The 20,148-nt window shown below is 38.8% G+C and overlaps 1 protein-coding gene across 1 annotated transcript; it reads right to left on the bottom strand.

The window, feature by feature from the left end:
- Positions 1 to 13,690: 13,690 nt before the first annotated feature.
- Positions 13,691 to 19,896, bottom strand: LOC121409427. Its single transcript, XM_041601362.1, has 5 exons — positions 19,756 to 19,896; positions 18,262 to 18,505; positions 16,730 to 16,914; positions 16,241 to 16,340; positions 13,691 to 14,519 (listed from the first exon to the last, which is right to left on the bottom strand). The coding sequence occupies exons 1-5, from the start codon at positions 19,855 to 19,857 to the stop codon at positions 14,221 to 14,223; spliced, it is 930 nt and encodes a 309-aa protein (XP_041457296.1). The 5' UTR covers positions 19,858 to 19,896; the 3' UTR covers positions 13,691 to 14,220.
- Positions 19,897 to 20,148: the final 252 nt, after the last annotated feature.

Here is a 20,148-nt window from a genome sequence, read left to right as displayed (position 1 = left end):
GTAAATACAGTAAATATATGATTTGTATATATTTGATCTTCATATTTACAAGTTCATAAACTATGATTGCATCAATACTATTGTAATAAAACAGATTTCTAAGAAATATCATCAACTAGTTTTTCAATGTTTTTATATGGACTCGTGTTTCACATTGATATACAAAAATGAATGAATGAAAGTAATGAATTGATCTGCTGCTGATGCAAAAACAAAACCTTCTGGTTTTTAAGAGGTAAATGCTTTGCGAGGAAGAAAAACTTCCCATGGCACTGCATCCAATGAGAATATCTCCTCTTTGGCGTGGTGTAGGGGCTTCCTTTGTTCAGGTTGAGGGCCAGAATTAACATTTGGTAAATCGCCCCAAAACATGAGATCCCAGATCTTGCTGCCCGAGTGATGATAAATAGTATGGGAATTCAGGCATGCAAAAGCAGTATGGTATTTCATTCAATTTAATTCAATTCTGGTTTTGTTGTGACAATGATTAAATAACATAAGTCTTGCATCATGTTAACAAAGTAAAATAAAATACATGTATATCATTATGACCTGTTTTAAATGCAATACAATGAATAGAAATGACAGTGCTCGACTGTTATTACACATGACTGGTATATTCAGTTGCACAATATGATACATCTACTGGGGCCCCAAAGCATAAAAGTTTCTGTTTATTGGTAACTTTTTCATCTGAAAGTAACATCCATGGTAACAAAGGCAATCAAATGCAAGGATTCTGTCTTGCATTGAATCTTATGTCACAGTTACTTATAATGCAAGAGGACCATATGAATGCATAAATGGTTGTTCAGAAATGGCACAACAAATTACATAATCTTCATGTAATTCACTCTCAGAAAAATGTCACAACTCGATGTCCCTTACATCTTTCGACATGTTACCTCGCAATCTGGCATGATTTCCGTAAGTTTTTTTTTTAATTTCAGTAGTAACACGAATGGTTGGCCATTGCACCCCAGATGTTCTTGGTGGCCAGTGATACTTAAGAATGAAATATAAAACAAGTAACATTTAATACAAATAACATTACTTAGCATCCATTGCAATTGGTTCTTGGAGTTGCTGGTCACTGAAAGTGGATCCCTGTTCCTTCTTGAGTGGGTGTGGGCCAAAAGATGGCCATATTGTGATTTGAATGAATTGCAACATTTTCTTGAGAAGAACAACCCATATTGATAATGCAGATAAAAAGACCATTGCCAGGTCAAAGCACTGGACCAATCAAATTCTTCAGATAGCACAGAATCTAAAAAGAAGAGAATTGTTCACAAATTGTTTCATCTCTATCAGCTTACCATCTTGTATATAGAATTGTATGTGGCGGTACTACCCTCGTTCAAGTCATTTGTGTTGATATTTGAACAGAAGGAACCATTAGTCCATAAACTACATGATGAGGTTCAGTTCTCGGGCCGTTGTTTTTTGCCATCTATTCCAGTCCTCTTGCAAAAATTGCGCATAAACATGGCATAGACATTCATATGTATGCGGATGATACACAGTTGTATGTGTCATTTGATCCAACTGACCCTGCTAGTGAGTTGTCTGCCAGGCTTCATTTACAAAATACAATAGATGATATGCGGTCATGGATGATAAAGAATAAGTTGAAATTAAATGAAAGTAAAACAGACTTGTTGATTATTAGTTCTAAATCACAAAGTCATTTGATTAAGGACCGGACTATACAGGTTGGGGACTCCTTGATTAAAGCCTTGTCATCAGTTCGAAATCTCGGTGTCGTATTTGACGAACATATGTCTATGGATGCACAAGTAAAGAAAATATGTCAATCAGTATACTATAATATTCATAATGTTAACAGCATGAGGAAAGTCCTTGACCATAAGTCTGCTGCTATGCTTATACACTCATTTGTATTATCTCGATTAGATGTTGGAAATGCTCTTCTTTTTAATATAACCTCACGCAATGTTAATAAACTTCAGTATGCTCAGAATACAGCTGCCAGGGTTTTAACTGGTACATCAAAATATCAACACATCTCACCAATTCTCCAAAAGTTACATTGGTTGCCAATCCGGAAGCGTATAGAATTTAAAATACTTCTTCTCACTTGGAAAGTGTGTAATGGTTTGGCACCAAAATATCTACAAGAGCTTGTCACGCCTTATGCACCAGCTAGAAGCCTGAGATCATCACACCAGCAACTTCTTAAGACTCCCAAGACACGTGTTGCATATGGTGCACGAGCTTTCTCTGCCTCAGCACCTTCTCTCTGGAATAATTTGCCATTAAATTTAAGAATTATACAATCACTGGAGACCTTTAAATCAAAACTGAAATCTTATCTTTTCTAACAGTATTAGTTATTGGCACTTTGACACTCATCCAAACTTTCTCTTTCTTTTCTTGTGCGCCTCGGAATAGAATATTTCTAGATAGATGGCGCTATATAAATGCCTATTATTATTATTACTGACTTGTTTCGGACTTTCCTTGCACGCTTCATCAAGCATGAGAATTTGGTTGATATGAATGCACACCAGTTAGCTAATCTCAAGATCAATGAGAACATCACTTGTAAGTTATCGCAACTTGTCATTGGTACACGTACGGAAGAGATCGTGAAGGATATGAAGCCAGATGCTGTCAAGACATTCTTGCAACTAGTCAGAGATGCTTATACAGAGGTTGGAAAGTACATGCAGCAAAAACTGCCCCTCACAAATCGTGCCTTGCGAATTCTATCATCAATAGATCCAAAAGCCAGGGGACATTCTGTTACAAACGAATATATGACGAAGCTTCCAAAGCTGCTTAATGTAGATATTCAGGCTGATGACATGGATGAATACAAACTCCAATGCACCCAGTACCAGCTTGACTCAAAACTGCCACCATTTAATGATGGCGCTCGAGTGGATAAATGGTGGGGAGAGGTATTTCAGCACTACCCAGCTCTGAAGAGAACTATTAGTGCAGCATTATCCATATTCACAGGTCCAAGAATTGAACAGTCGTTCAGTATGATGAATAATATCATCACAAAGAAGACAAACAGGTTAGATGTCACAACATTTGCCTCCATACAAACAGTCAGATATGATCTAATGAATAAAGGAGTGACATCTGTTGAACTCTACCGCAGAGACAACATACTCAAATCCCCAGTGGACAAATCTGTCTGTTACCACATGCTCACTGCAAAATCCAGACTAAATGCAAAGAGGAAGAGGCAGTCCAGCAATAAGCCACCAGTCATTAGAAAAAGACATAAATCAAGTGAAGTGTCATCTCAACCCAAATAGAGAGCCACAGCCCATGTCCACAAAGCTGCTGCCTTGGCTAAAAAGCAAATCTTCCAGCGACAGAAACTCATGAAAGTGAAGAAAGCAAATGTTGAAGCCAAGTCAGCACCAAAGCCACCTTCAAGCTCAGTCACATCTAATAGGATACCAAGGAGGACTAGGGAGTTGACACCAAAGCGATCCTCAAGCTTGTCATCTGCAAGAAAGAGTCTATAGAAACCTACACAAAAGGTAATTTTTTTTACAATTTAAACCCTGAAATGTGCAATAATGCTCTGGCTTCGGGGGGCTTTGCCCCCCCACCTCCACCGGGGCGTTGCCCCTGGACCCCCGGCCGTAAGGCACGAGAGCTTCGCTCGCTCCGCTTCGCATTTTCAGGTTTTTATACAAAACTCCAATTACATCCCTGATAAAGGGCCTGGGTAATGCTACAGTCATACGGCCATGTTATGGACCTGCAGATGACTACGTATATTTGGATCATGAAAATGCGTAATTTTACCCCAAATAACATAACTTTGGGCAAAAGAAGAATCCAGGAAATTCACCAGGAAAAAGGCAAAGGACTCATTGATGAAACAAAAGAATAACATATGATATATGAAAATCCTTCTTTCATGAATATTAAACAATGTCCTCTATATGACCCCAGTATGAGTGTGCAACCAAAGCCTGGTAACATGATACGCATACAAATATCAAGGACAGGAAAGATTTCCCATTCACCAGAAGAGCCAAACAGATGGCAACTTAGTGGAAAGGAGTGCCGAGGCCACATAGAAGGAGGGGAGAGTAAACGCCTATTATGATAACATTGGAGAGATCCCAGAAGATCAAATTCAGCAAGGCAATTTTACAACCTGTCCATCAAAAGAGGTGCTACACAAAGCGGTGGCCGAAGTTGTCGCAACTGAGCTACGACACAGAGACCCAGTACAGGAAATGACCATTCTAAAAAAGTCAAACTTATCCCAAGATAATTCTGGTTTTGTGCAGAACATATATCAGCTGACCCATTTCAGCATTCATCTTTATTGTAGGGAACAGCTTGAGACAATGTGTTATAAATATAAAGGTCAGCTTTATCTATAAATTTGATGCTACAGGCAGCATTCTGATGGCCATTGAAGATCAGCACAGATCTCTTTATTATTCGGTGGTAGTCAGAAACGAGGATGACCTGCCATTCTTTTCTCTAGCGGATTTAGTCACCACAGACCACATCGTGCCAACAATGTGCTTCATTCTGCAGAGAATTGTCAGAAGAGAGAATATCATTAGCAGATAGAAATCAAACCAAGGAAAATTGAGACTGATTGGGGCTGGTCGATCGTGCAAGGTGCCCATCATGTCTTCTTGGTTATGAGGGCTGCAGGGAAATACATAATCACAGCCCAGTTCACCAGGAAAAAGGCAACGGAATCATTGATGAAAAGCAGTGTCCATATAGGACGTTGCATAATTTTATATTCAATTGGCTCAAGTTTTTCTTCATTCCTCCTGAAGTATTGATACCCACTGAATCTTATTTATGAATGCATGTCCATTTTTGTTGGGTACCAGTATGCAGAAAGAAAACACCAAAGAGAAAAAGGCCTTTAAAAACCTGTCCTCTATGTCAAACTGTTGTCCAGCGATTAGACAATCATCTGCACATTCAGCATAGGATTGAGAGGCAGTCAGCGGAGATGGCGAAGTACTTGAATGCAAGCAAGCCAGGTAATATTGATCAAAGCTTAAGAAGATATCAACATAGCAAAATTTAAAAAATCAAGAAGAATGTTCAGGAAAACCAATTGGAATAGGAGAGGCTGAAGCAGTATAAATGAAAGGAAAATATCAAGATCTGTGGTGTGATAGATGTGGCGAAAGAGAACACGGGTGATGTCTTGTAAGTGGCAAAAGATACAGGAGTGAATATTAAGACACCTGATTCAAGCATCTTGTCAGCTTGGTTATTGGCGCTGCAGGAAATACATAATCATAGCCCATTACACCATGAAAAAAAAGCAAAGGAATCATTGATGAAACAAAAGAATTGAGGAATAAGCCATCCATCAAGGGGGAAATTTTTGCAACTCTGTTTGCAGGGGTGACCAATACACAAAACCCCAGCGCTTAGTACAGTATTACCGTTGTCACTCTGATATATGAAAATCCTTCTTTCATGAATATTAAACAATGTCCTCTATATGGCTCCAGCATGAGTGTGCAACCAAAGCCAGGTGACACGGTATGCATACAAATATCAAGGACAGGAAAGATTTCCCATTCACCAGAAGAGCCAAACAGACGGCAACTTAGTGGAAAGGAGCGAAGTTGCTGAGGCTACAAAGAAGGAGAGGACAGTAAACGCCTATTATGATAACATTGCAGAGATCCCAGAAGACCAAATTCAGCGAGGCAATTTTACAACCTGTCCATCGAAAGAGGTGCTACACAAAGCGGTGGCCGAAGTTAACGCAACTGAGCTACGACACAGAGACCCAGTACAGGAAATGACCATTCTAAAAAAAGTCATATCCCAAAATAATTCTGGTTTTGTGCAGTACATATCAGCTGACCCATTTCATCATTCACCTTTGCTGTAGGGATCAGCTTGAGACAATGTGCTATAGGTCAGCTTTATCTACAAATTTGATGCTACAGGCAGCACTCTGATGGCCATTGAAGATCAGCACAGATCTCTTTAGAGGATGACCTGCCATTCTTTTCTCCAGCGGATTTAGTCACCACAGACCACATCGTGCCAACAATTTGCTTCATTCTGCAGAGAATTGCCAGAACAAGGAATATCATTAGCAAATTCAACCAAGGAAAATTGAGACCGATTGGAGCTGGTCGATCGTGCAAAGTGTCCATTATGTCTTCAACAGCTTGAAGGAGTGAAGATGAAGACACCTGATTTAAGCATCTGTCATCTTGATTGTGGGCACTGCAAGGAAATACATAATCATAGCCCAGTTCACCAGTAAGCACTGTTAATCTAACATGGTGTGCACTTAAATAAGTACTACTGGTATTGGGAACCATAATACTCTTCCTTTATAAAGAAGTTTCTGGTCAATGCCATCAAGAGTTTTGAAGGTCGTTTCATCTGATGACTATGAATACCACAAAAGCAATCCAAAATCAACAAAGAAACCACTGTTAATCTAACATGTTGTGCACTTAAATAAGTACTACTGGTAATGGGAACCATCATACTTTTCCTTTAGAAAGAAGTTTCCGGTCAACGCCATCTAGAGCTTTGAAGGTCGTTTCATCTGATGACTATGAGTTTCATAAGGGAAATCCTAAAACAACCACTGGTAATCTAACATGAGTGTGCACTTAGATAAGTACTACTGGTAATGGGAGCCATCATACTCTCCCTTCCAGTCTGACAGTTGGCATGACATGCAAGATTTCAATTTTGTTACTTGTTCTTTACAAGCCACAAATGTGCATCTGGAGATGTGGTTTACATCATACATAGAAAATAGAACCCAGTATGTCTCTGTAAATAACTCTAAATCTGGTAAGTGTTGTCTCTCTTATAGTGTACTAAAAGGTTCTTTTGGGGTTTTCTATATATCTTCGAACGATAAGTACAATAATTAAGAAGTATATTAATAACTACCATTGCTACGCTGATGAGATTCAGATTTTTGTCTCTGGTAGTCCATCCTTAGATGCAATTTCTGAAGCTTTGGAAATATTGCAACATGTATTCACAAAATGAAGAGATGGATGAATTCCAACAGTCTGAAGATAAATAAAAATAAGACTTAATTCATAATTCTGGGCTCAAAGAATTCCTTGATTCGCTTCAATGTTGATACCTGCAAGGAAGACATAGAAAAGCTGAAAGAGGCTCTAAAAGCAAACAAGAAAATAGACGATCTAGAGAACAGGAGAACAAGAAACAATCTTGTAATCTGGGGGCCCCAGAGAATAAGGAGAAAGGTGATTGTAGGCGCTTCATTGAAAGCTTTCTTGACGGGACTGCCCGCCCACAGCGAGCCCATCGCTCTGGTCCAATTCCTGTGAGAGGTTGAAAGGAATCTGCATCCAATCCATGTCAGCTTCGGTTCATACAGGGAGGAGGCTGCTAAGAAGCCTATGAAGATTTTCAAGGAGAAAACAGACGTCAAGATGTTTGTTGCAGATGTTTTTAGCAAGAAGATCCAAGAGACGAGGAAGGTGAAACTACCAAGACTAAAAAACCTGAGAGCTAAAGGAGTCAAGGCCTTTCTTTGTTTACACAGCAACAATTGAAGTCAGATGTGCTAATGGTCGATTGGTATCACCCCAGGAATAGATATTGTCATGACTGTACTGTAAATGTTTACCAGTTATGGGGTGGTTTGGTCTGGTGACCGATCAGGTATTGTTTTATTTGAAGAGTATCCCATCAGTTATATATTTATACAAATTTCGCACGTACTACAAATGTGCTCTGTTTTGCGTTTTAACAAGGCTGGTTATGATTTGAAGCCTGGGAAAAGCAATGTGAAAAAAAAAACCCAAAAAAAGTGCGAAATGAATCACTCATCAGATCAAGGATCAGTGGAAGACGATGAGGCTCAATGCAAAGAAAGAACATTCAAATGACATTAAAGAATCTAGAAAGACTGGCAGAGGTCCACCTCCACCTGAGCTTAGACATTTCAGCATGGTTGTAAAGGAGCTCTGCCCACTGGATTTTGAGCAATATAGAAACCCATTCGATGACGACAATGCAGCCGAAAACATCGCATTTGGATCGCTCAGTGCCATGGCATCAGGTCATGCCACTCATTGGGTAAAATTAAACTTCAAACTTTGGGCAAATCAGTTCTGCTTATCGTCACTCGTCTGAGTTCAGTCCCATCCATTGCAATCCATGTTACGAATTGTTGTAGGAAGTCACCCCTACCCCCATACAGGTCTTCTACCGGGAGAGGGCGCCAGACCACTTTAGACGCCGGAGGACGTTGGACGATTGTACTTGAACTGAAGAATCTCTCCAAGAAAAAACCGATAGGAGCCCTATTTCCTATTCCATCTCGTCTTGTATCACATCTAGTGGTCAATCTAGGGGCGCCACTGTTATAGTGGCGCTGCGAGCTTGACTGTGCCTGCATTTTAGATGATTCATCCCTTCCCGTTCACTGGCTGTTCGTGTGGGACCCGGTGTCCTCAGATTGCTAGAGCTCCTGTGAGTTATGTACTGACTGGGTTTACCCCTTAAATTGTCAGTGAACAGGGCAGCTAGAGGGCACTGGGTTCCGCATGATGATGGGCTGATGGATGGGTTGGGGTGAATGAAGCAGATGTGAAATTATTATTTTTACATTGTACTTGTCCATGGTTCTTGTGTAGTATTTAAATAAATTTCTGTAAAATCAAATTTTTACATTGTAAAAGAGAACTGTTGATTCGCGAGCGCCATGAGCGTCTACTGACGGTGTGAGCGCTCTACAAATTTACACTATTATTATCATTATTTATGGGCAATTTGGAAGAATTTATTGAATTTAATTTTTGGTGTAATAGTCTCGCGGTGAGCTAACTGCCCCCTATAGCGCATCAGACGTCCAAATCCCTATGCCCCGGTGCATGGGGGGGGGAATGGTCTCCGCTGGAGAGAAAGAAATTAGTTTTGGTTTGGGCAAATCAGTTTATAAGGCTAAATTGAGGGTCTTGTCTTATTGAGTATATTCTATGAATCTTGTACTTTGTTTCATGTTTGCGCTTGTCTTGATTTGAGAGGTCATATCTTGATTTGGGACATTTTTAGGCAATCGTCCCTTCTCTTTTTTTGTTTGGTTTCCATCGTGGGGACTAATGGTAGTTCCAGTCTCGTGATAGAAATTTCCAGAAAGGGAACACACGTGTTGTTGTGTTGTGAGTTTGTTTTGAGTTCTGTGCTTTAATATACGTTTTTAGTTGTGGACTTGTGTTTCACGTTGGTGTGATTGTGTGATCTGCTAGTGATTTTGGGTGTCTTGATGATTTTTGTGTCGTTTTGAGCGTGATCTGCGAGTGAAATATTTTTGTTGGGGTAGGAGGTGCGTAAGAGTGTGTGTTCTGACTAGGCATAGAGCGCGCGGCCCGGATCCAAGATTTCACGGCGATCTATTGGCGGAGGGATATTATTGGTTTTCTCTGCCTCATCCTCCGCTCAATGTTTGGTCTAGTTTAAGTTCCGAACTGACGTCAGGCCGGACAATCCATCGCACGTACGGAAAAAGAACAGCGATTATTTGGGTGAGTAGGACAGGAAGCCATACTGAGCAATAAAGGTAGGGCATTATCCCAATCCCCTCTCACCTATTTTGGATATCTTGAATTTTGTGTGGTGTTTTGTCCAAATTTCGGAGGAATTTTTGTACTCAAAGCCGAGTAGAATTTACGGTATAATTATCTAGACCTAAACCGCCCGATCATTTCCGTGTTTGGCGTTAGATCTAGTGCACCACTTTGGTTGTGGGTGATTGTATGTAGCGTTGTGTTGCGAAAGATGAATTTGACTTGGGGAACTTCAGAGAGGTCGAGCAGTCCCTGGACACCAGGGACGCTGCCCCAGTCAAGCAAAAGATGAGGCGCACTCCGTTGAACTTTGCAAAGAAAAGGTGCATACGGACAAGATGGACCAAGCAGGGATCATACAACCGTCCTAGTCCAAATGGGCATCTGCTCTCGTCCTGGTCCGGAAACAAAATGGAGGTGTTCGGTGGTGTATTGACTACCGGGCATTGAACGCGGTCACCCATAGAGATGTGTATCCACTCCCGAACATCGAGGAATGCTTTGATACGCTAGCGGTAATGAATGGTTTTAAAAGCTGGACGCAAATTTGGCTTATTACCAGGTGAAGATTAAAGTGGAAGATCGAGAAAAGACGGCATACACTACGAAGTATGGATTATATGAATTTGTGCGCATGGGCTTCAGCCTCTGCAATGCTCCGGCAACTTTTTCCAGAGCTATGGATTTGATCCTACGGGGGATCAATTGGCAGATCTTCCTAGATGACATAAGGGAAGAAAATTTTGATGATATAGAATTTTAACACCACCATCAGTGAATGAGCTGGCCGCCCGAAACTTCAGGATGCACTGACTCAGCTTGTCGAACGCTGACAATCACTGCAAAATTATGGTTTAGTCCCGGGTTCGGTAATTTAATCAATTGGCAAATTTCCTTACAATACCATAAAATGTCATTTTAGTTGCTAGTATGAAGAATATTCTCAATGAACTTACATTAGCATTGAAAACCCAGTGGTTTCGCAGCCATTCCAGAATCTGCAGTGTACAACCCCACCTTAACTCTATGAGACACTTTTTCATATAACAAGGACATGGTGATCCTGGACAGAGAAATTAGGTGGTTTGACAGAGGTGTAAAGGAAGCTAATTGGGAGAGGGTGGAGAAGCCCTCATTGAATCGAAGAGGTGGTTTATGGTTTCAACTATTGCAGTCCTGGGACAGGAGTCTACGAAAGTTCAGAGCTGTCTTTCGCGTGATTAGTTTCCTGCCCCTCGGGAATCAAGTGATGCTTCGCTACTGACTTGGAAGCAAGGTCACTTGGATAGACATGCCTTGTGTTTATTCGCATGATGAATCTGTGGGGAACTAGTTTTTTACATTATTCAAGTTCATTGCAGTTTTGTTTGTTCATTTCACAGAGCTAATATGTATTGAAATCTAGTAATTTGTGCAAAGAAAGCCTAGAGAAGAAATGAAGCATAAGATATGCCCTGCCAAGCTCAGGCAGTTGAGCACAGACCTTCACACCAACAACATCTACCTCTTCAACTGTTCTTTTTCTTTGTTGGAAGAACCCGCGTATACTCAGAGCTAATAAAATATATCTCCTACAACTGGAGGCAGCGGTACTCCAACTCAACAGACAAGTTTTGCAGACAGAATTATTCTTCGGGCAAGAAATTGTGAATCTCCCTTCTTCGAGGAAAGCTAGTAAAGCTAAGCAAAGCATCCTTCTTCTTGATCAGCTGGGCAAGCCTTAGATATAATTATCCTTTCATATATTTCGGTGAGCAATTACTCAAAGCTAGGCTGATAGTCTGCGTCTTCATTCCACAACCTCCTAGTATGTTGATACTTGCTGATACATGTTATGGTCTTTCATTTGCTCATTGATACTGCAAATTATGAAATTGTATGTCTGCAAGCTTATGCCAGCCTGCTTCATTTTGCTTTGCTTTACATTACTTCATATAGAAGGTAGCTACACCCTACTTCATTTCGCAGTTAGTTGTATGATGGTTACATAAGCTATCTGATTCAATTTTCAGCTGTATCTGCATTATTTGAATCAGCTTACTTCATATTTTCTCAACTTTGCCAAAATCAAAGACAAACTGCAACAAAGCCACTATCAAACGAGCCACTTGAAGTTTACACATCAGCCATCATTACAATGGTAGGAGAAGCTTTCCCCTAATACGACGCTGAAGCGAAAGATGGTGTTAAAAGCATTTAGAAGATTTCTCACTGGAGTTGACCCAAAGCTACAAGTTAAGATTCACAAGATGGATGGAACCACACTATCTGATGCACTGAACATTGCCCTAAGAGTAGAAAGAGCGAGGGATCAACTTTCTCAAACTAAAAATGCCACCATAGCATCAACAGAAGTAACATCTAAGCAAGATATAGTCTCCAAGTCTCAAATTTCCAAGTCATAAAGCAATTAGATGAACTGAAAAGAAAATTTGATGAACTGAACTTTTCACAAGATCACAGCAAGCCAAGTGAAGAGCAGACTAAACACACACAGATTTTCCAGTCCCAGAGACAACGGCCCTTCTTCACCAAACCGTCGCTCAAGATATTCCCAATACTATACACACAAGCCATCCAATAGACAGAGTATGGGCAGGTAAAGATCACCAAGCCCTATGCCAAGGTTTACATCAAAGGATGACTACCGACAGAATCACTATCATCCTCCATCTAGTCCCCAAGCTAGATATTCCCTTTTAATAAAATATAAAATATAGCTCCTACAAAGCCAACAGTGGTTGGTGAATGTCATGACTCATAAGTTTCTTCATTGTAATTTTCAATCAATTCCAGAACATGATTTATAACTAATATATGCATTTATTTGATTTATAAGTGTTATCTATACAAACATACATCACCTTATGCCTTGATTCACTTTACAGGAGATCAAAACTATCTTATTAAGCTGATTCTCTCCTAGAAGTAGAAAAAACTCTCCTACAGCTCATAGACACTGCACCAAGAGCTGTCTTAAGCCAATAAAGTGTCTGGAGTGCTACCCTGCAGCATATGCCATGAAAAGTGTGTTTAAGTTGTTATGTACTTCATTTTTAGGATTATGTATTATGATACAGAGACCCATTGGGGTGTATGTGCATGTAATGCCAGTGGAGGGCAGATTTCTATGTCTTCAAATGGATCAATAAATTCATGAATCTGAATCTTAATCAAGATCAGCTTGCAAGATGTAAACACTTCAACATTATGACACACCTGCATCCTATCTAATTCCCTTCCATTTTTTTCTGTTTGGTTGTATTGTCATTTGGTGTTAAGTAAAATACAAAGACAGTTATGCCTGCTGTGTTTAAAGAATTGAGATCTTGTAGAAGTGCGTCTGCTTTGAAATGTTTAGTGTATGCATGCATGCATTCCGGAATCACACAAATGTACTTTTAAATAATGGGGACAAAGAATCAAGCTTTTAGATCAAGTTATGGACTCTTGAAGTGTTGTACACTATCAGTTTGACATAAAGTGTAGTTATATCCCTTTAAAATCACTCTCTAAAAAAATAGCAATCAGTAATCATGAATTCACAAGTCACAGCCAAGCTGAAGGCCACAATTCCTGTGCTTCTTTTTATGCACCATGTGGCACATCGACTAGCTGAAGCAGCTGGACTTGTGAGGAGTGCTGGTTTCTACGAACTTCAGGAACTTGGAAATAAAATGAACGAGGGTAAAATTCAAAGAATTAAGTCTGCCTATCCAAAGTGCAAAAGCTGTGATCCTGGTGTGGACATTGATGAGTAGCTACATGATTTTCATTTTATTCATTTTTAAAAATCTGATATTTTAGTTGTACTTCGCATATAGTCTGATCACAAAGATGTCAAATCAAATAGTTAGATCTAATGATATGTCATTGGCCCGTATTCTGAAGTCGGATTTAACTTAAACTCAGGTTTAAAGTTGTGGTTTAAGTATGGACAGCCAACTGTTACATAATCACTAACAATAGAGATATCATACTTCAGCTCATTTGGCTCTCAAATCATTCATAATTGTGTAGGAAGTATAAATAGATGATTGTCTTCACCATCTATGAATCAGGAAAGAGCACAGTAAACATAAGAAGCATACAACTTAATAAAAATGTTGATAGCTTTGGCTTCCCATACTTACACCACAACTTAAAACCAGAGTTTAAGTTAAACCCGACTTCAGAATACAGGCCACTGTGTCTAATAAATTCTTGCAAGATAATGTAGAACACTAGTACAAGGACACAAGCTTGAGAAGTCAGGTAGTTTACATCATGCAGGATAGACGAGATAACCCAAATATATCTCTTCAGGACATGATGACCAAATAAGCAAGAGCAAATTCAAAAGAAACAAGCCTGTTTTCCCTGACCTTCCTACACTACATTTGCAAGCTATGCTTTATACTTTCACTTTAGGAAAATCTATGATCACCCAAATCAATGGCATTTATGCATAGAGTCAATATTTTGGGGATTTTTAATGGGACCACATACATGTATACCCTCAAAGAATTCAGTGAATTTTGACATAGAGCAAGTTGAAGATGATTGAGAGTGGATCATCACTTCACACACTTTTTTGGCAAGAAATGACTTAAACTAAAACACACACTGATGAAAATCATATTACAAGAATGATATGACACGGATACCACTAGTGTAATGAACTAGCAGCCTCCGATGTTGATTTGTCAGCCATTCCTGAGGAAATCATCCCCTCTTTCTCCTCAATATTGTTCTTTCCAGAAGACACTAAGATGGGTAACTCCTGTGCATCTTTTAACTTTTGACATGCATCAACATTGTCCTGTCTTACACACAGTGTTATACCAGATTTGTATGCAGCTGGGATGGTCACATGACTGGTGAAGAGAGAGGCCCTCAGAAGATCATAGGCAGCGGTCTTTGGTAGTGGAATGGCCATGTCCTCATCAATGATCCTGTGAACTTGTTCTGGAAGTAAATAAGTTTAAGATAAAAAGGAACTGCTATGACTTCCAGTTTAAAATGACTCAGACCTTTCCTTCTCCATTTTAATGGCTTTTTCTGATGGTTAGTAGTGAAAGAATGATCAACAAATGTAACTATGAACATTAATTTTGCAAAGAGGTAGGTATATTTGAAAAGACACAACATTTATTAATATTCTTACTGGCACTAAACAGCAAAACCAAACTATCTGATTATATTCATAAGTAAAAGCAACTCTGTTCCTTAAAACATGAATTATCAGGGAAATTTCCTTATTATGTCAATGAACAACTGCAGTTTGGATTGAGATGAAAAGTTTAAACTGCTACATTGTCACATAAAAAGGCATTGCATTTCTTAAACGATTGCTTAGGGCAATAACATCCTAAATATCAAAGCTTTGTCAACTTACATGTACATTAGCATAACAAGATTGATGCTTGACTACAAGCAGTCGTTGTTATATCCAAAATAAATTAATTTTGCACACTGAACTCCTAAAATTTTCCAAACTATATGCACTAATGTAGGGACAGTGATTTTCCGCGATTGCGGAAAACGGACATAATTCAAGGAAAGTGCCTTTTGAAACGGAAAGTGGCATTTCAAACGAAAAATCACAGAAAACATATTTTCCCTCAAAATACATAGAATAGCAACAGAAATTACTCCAAAATCACATGCACTCATATCGTTCCAATAACACAGTCATGTGTTGCTGCCCTCTACGTTCGAAGATGTAACAGCACGATATCATGGTCTTAAAATCCAAGATGGCGGAGTGGCTAAAGTCGTTGACTGATGATAACGATGTCCAAAAAACCCTAAAATTATTGATGAAATTTCATTTCACCTTAAAAGAATACTTATACTGTGAAAGATGAGGATGTATGCATGCTAAATGTGCTTGTAAAAATACTTTGTGTACCCGCATAGATCCGATCAGAACGGACTCTATTGTGTTGTTGGTACAGTAGCAGATACAAATTTTGACCAGTGCGAGTGTACGTGTTGTGATTATGTGTAAACGGAATTGTCACTTTTCCGTGTGTACAAAGTCTATGGGGAAACGGAATTTCCGTTTTCTGACATGCTGAAACGGAATTTGAGATTTTCTGAAACAGAAAAGGCAATTTTTTTAAACGGAAAATCACTGTCCCTACTAATGAACCATGTTCAATTCTAATTCATCTATTGAATTTATAAATTAATATGCATACTTGACTTGGTAACCCATAAAAAACATTGGATCACTGTCACTCCCAAACAAATGCATGAACAATTTCATATTTGGTCCATCAAACAGTTATTTCTTTATCGCAATAAATCAGGGATCCCAGTCTATTTACTCACTGGGCCTGTAATGAAGCCAGAACATGTTACAGCCCCATTTGTGATGTACATTATATAAAATGAAATGCAAGAGCCTGGAGACTGGCATCTCTGATAATAACCACTGTGACCCTTGTCCTTGATAATCTAGAGCTAAACAGATCATTGACACTCTTCTAAGCATACTGTGGCCATGTTTGAAGGTGATTTGGTTAACAATGCTTTACTTATTGTGAGAACAAAAGGTGGATAGAGGAATGGGCAGGCAACTGGCAACCTGGAAATATGCTTCTGGCAACCATTTTATGTGGGTGGAAGCATAATTAAGCTAAATACTTCTTTCCTGATGACATCACCTTTGGGAATCTTACCTGATACTTTCATCTCTCTCCACCTTGTATCAGGATTAACATCAACCTTACGCAAGTCCTCATCTGCTGAGTATCTCTTCATGATATCTGAACGACGTATCTGGATAGTAATAAATCAAATAATTCATTTTTAAAATTTCTTTCAATATTTGCTCTCAGATTACACTTCAGAATCCTGTAAATCTCATTTTTAAGGAGTACCGGCACTGAAAGAATGAAACTCAAATGATCTTAGATAAAATAAATGAAAGCTATCATCACTTTTAAACACAAAAAGATTTTTAAAATTCTATATCAAGTGCCCTGCTCCCCTCCCAAGACAGAAATAGAACGATATCTGAACCAAAGATTTTTTTATATAGATGATCTTTGTGCCACCCAGCAAAAACATGAAACTTGGAGAAACCATAGGTAAGTTTAGACATACACACAAATGTTTATTGCTCCTAGGAGTGGGGGTGCAGCATAATCCCCCCAAAACAAACTTACCAAGAGTACCGATTCACTACAGAGCTGTTCCATGATATTATCAGGAGACTCCACTACTACAGGATTGCACATATAAATTTGGTCATCTTCTACACCATAGATCATCTGATGGTGCCATGCATCAGGTATTTGGTACCCCTGTGGTACTGCTCGTTGAAGGTTAAGGGTAGCCAAACCAACAACTCCTGCGCAAATTAAAAACCACACAAATTAGTTTACAGGATCACAAATGGATGCATAGTTATGTAACTCTTGTCATATTCAACACTATAGATCACCTCATGGTGCCATGCATCAGGTGTCTGGTCTGGTACCTTTGTGGTACCGCTCCTTGAAAGTTGTGGGTAGCCAAACCAAAATCTCCTACGCAAAGAAAGAAAGCATACACGTTGGTTAGCTTCTTTTTATCTGTAGGAACATCATCATTACAGTCATCTTAAAACCATAGATCATCTAATGGTGCCATGCGTCAGGTACCTGGTACCGCCTGTGGTACCTCTCATTAAAAGTTGTGGGTAGCCGAATCAACTCCAGTGCACATGAAAATGATATATTTCAGTTTACTTCTTCATATTACTCCAGGGTCCCGTCTTACAAAGATTTTTGATTGATCAAATCAACCACAACAATTGACAGCCAGCATTGTCAACATCTAAAATGCATGTTTATTGAAAAAAATTTATAGATATGATATATACTCATACATCTATTGTTATCTTGATAATTCAGTGTGCTTTCTCTTTGTTTACAAAGGACATTGCGCAAATTATGACAATGATGGATTTCCATATAGTTGAGGTTGATTGGATAAATCACAACTCTTTGTAAGACAGGACCCTGCATTGCCATAAGTCTATGACAAATTTTCTCTTTGCAAATCAATAACATATGCCAGTAACATGGAACTTGGTACTGATACAATTATAAGTGTTACTTTATGACATTAATTCACTTTGTGAATAAGGGAAAATGGAGAAATTACTCTACCCTATCATATTACCAATTTCCAAAGTATTACAACTTTAATTTTACATTTTTGTTCATACTTTTTATTCTTTTCTCTTATTTTCATTTTACTTTCCATGTGGCCTTGAGACATGTTTGATTAAAATCACTAAAACCAAATGACATAAATAAAACATCAGCATTTTCCCAACAGAATGTTGAAATAATTATACTTGCTTACATAGAGCTTAACACTTACTTCATCAGAAGACTCTAAGCGCTCTACAGGAATGCAGCATAATAACCCAGGATTCAGCAGAATGTGGGTAAATTTCTTGCTGAAGGAAAATATGCCATGGCTTAGAACCAAACCCACGTCCCTCTGAGTAAAAGATGAGTCTTAACCACTATACTACAACGCCCTTATCTTGAAGATTCCACAATAATTTTTTTAATGAAGTGTGTCATCAGTAATTTTCACTGAAAATTTCTTTTCTCTCAGCCAATCCAATGCTACGATTTCAGTGGCTTATAACCATTGACAGTGAAAATTATGGACAAGACACTTGCTCCCCAGAACTCCTCACCTTGCCTCATCCAGCCTTTGAGCCAATCAGAAAGATGCACATCTCTCCTGGGATAAAACGAGAAGAATCTGGCAAAGACTTTGGATTGTGAACTTTTCTCCAAACCTTCAATCAAGTCTTGATGGGTAGTCCCCGCAACACTCCGGGAGTGGAGGTACTCGGTGACAGGGGCATCCTCAGCTCGTAGTCGGGTGTTGACGTGCGGCGCAACCTCCTCTACTGAGCTTGGAAGTTCTAATACTCTCTGGAGATGGAAAATTATGCATTTGACAATTAGTCATGTTAATGTACAAGTATGACCGACTTTATCACTGAAGATGGCGACTTTACAGAAAGGAATATTACAGTAATATTTGCCCCAGTTCTACAGTCAATTGTATCTTTCAATGGAAACTAAATGAATTTACTATTTGAGTAAATTTGATCATGATTATCAAATACTTATATTCCACTGAAGCAAATGAATGATTGGAGAATTGTCCTTTAAGCTGTGACACTGGTGTTTCTACTGGGTAATTAGTCCATCTTTGACCTTAACATCAAATGAATTGAAATAAAAGACTGCAAGAAGAATAAGTTACATCATTTTAATTTATTGAGGTAGGGTAAAAATGGTGTTGTATTGTTTATCAAAAGTTGCAGCCAACGATTTCATGAGAAAGCCGTTAAAATGCGCCTTTTCCTATGGACTTTCCAAGTTAATCCTTTCTTTTATATTATAATTATAAGAACAATTAACTTAATATGACTTTCTTCTAACTTCATTTGTGATATGGATTTATATAAAGCTACGATCTTTCTTTTGAATTCATCTCATCACCACATTTGTTTGTTTTCATTCATCACCTTAACACCAATCCAACAATTTTAAAATGTAGTTGGAGTATTTTCTTGGTGCTCATAATTATTTCAATGCTTTTGGAGGGAAAGCCTGTCCCCATGGCATGGAAATGAGGATGAGCAAACACAATGGAAATGAGACAGTAGACAGTGGATTTTTAAAGTAGACAGTGAAAGGGGTATGCCTAATTTTTCACGACATGTGGAGGAAAGTGCCATTGGCACTTTCCTCCTTTTTAATTGCCACCAAGCTAATCCTTTTAACTTTTGCAGCAAATCTGCCAAATGTAAACAAAGGAAATTGCAAATTGGTCTCCCAAACTGAAGATTGTCTCTGATTGGATACCCAAATTCTAGAGAAAAGTCTCTGATATTCATATTAGAGATAATCTCTCATGGGAGACAGTCTCCCATATTGGCTGTGCGCCTCTACTGACCGGGGGATTAAGCTCATTACTCATGTGCAATCCATATTACTTTATTAGTGAATCAGAGAATCATGATAATCCCCATTAGAAATGCGTGCATTACGAATCGCATGCGTGAAAGATAGATGGTATCCAAACTGAACATAATCAATGCGGAATGACTCAATGAGTCATAAATTCACTCATAAATCCGGTCTCCCTGTGTCTATACCTAAACAAACCTTACCAAAACATTGATTACACCGGTAGCACCACATGCTGAGGCACCAATCTGTAATACTTGTTTTTCAGCTGCCTCTTCTGGACTCCAAAAGAAAAATTTCGACATTCTTCTCGCTCCAGTCAATCCGCCTCGCTCGATTCCCGGAACTTGGTCGGTCTACTAGCTAGCTATAGCTAGCCTGCATTAATATTATGATTGATTCACTTCTGTATGTAGGGATATACGTTTTTATGTGATAACACAGCTGTTATAATTCAAGCATATTATATCATAGAATATTTATAAACTTCATCTATTATATTGTATTTTCAACACATTTATGAACTTTAGCTGATAATATAAGAAATTTTCCAGATTAGGATTTGGTGTCAAAAATAGAAATTTCCCTTCCCCCCT

This window comes from Lytechinus variegatus, chromosome 2 (genome assembly GCF_018143015.1).
Source record: "Lytechinus variegatus isolate NC3 chromosome 2, Lvar_3.0, whole genome shotgun sequence".
NCBI classification, from domain to species: Eukaryota; Metazoa; Echinodermata; class Echinoidea; order Temnopleuroida; family Toxopneustidae; genus Lytechinus; species Lytechinus variegatus.
The sequence above is the reverse complement of the archived record's forward strand: the minus strand, read 5'-3'. Positions and strand labels throughout refer to the sequence as shown.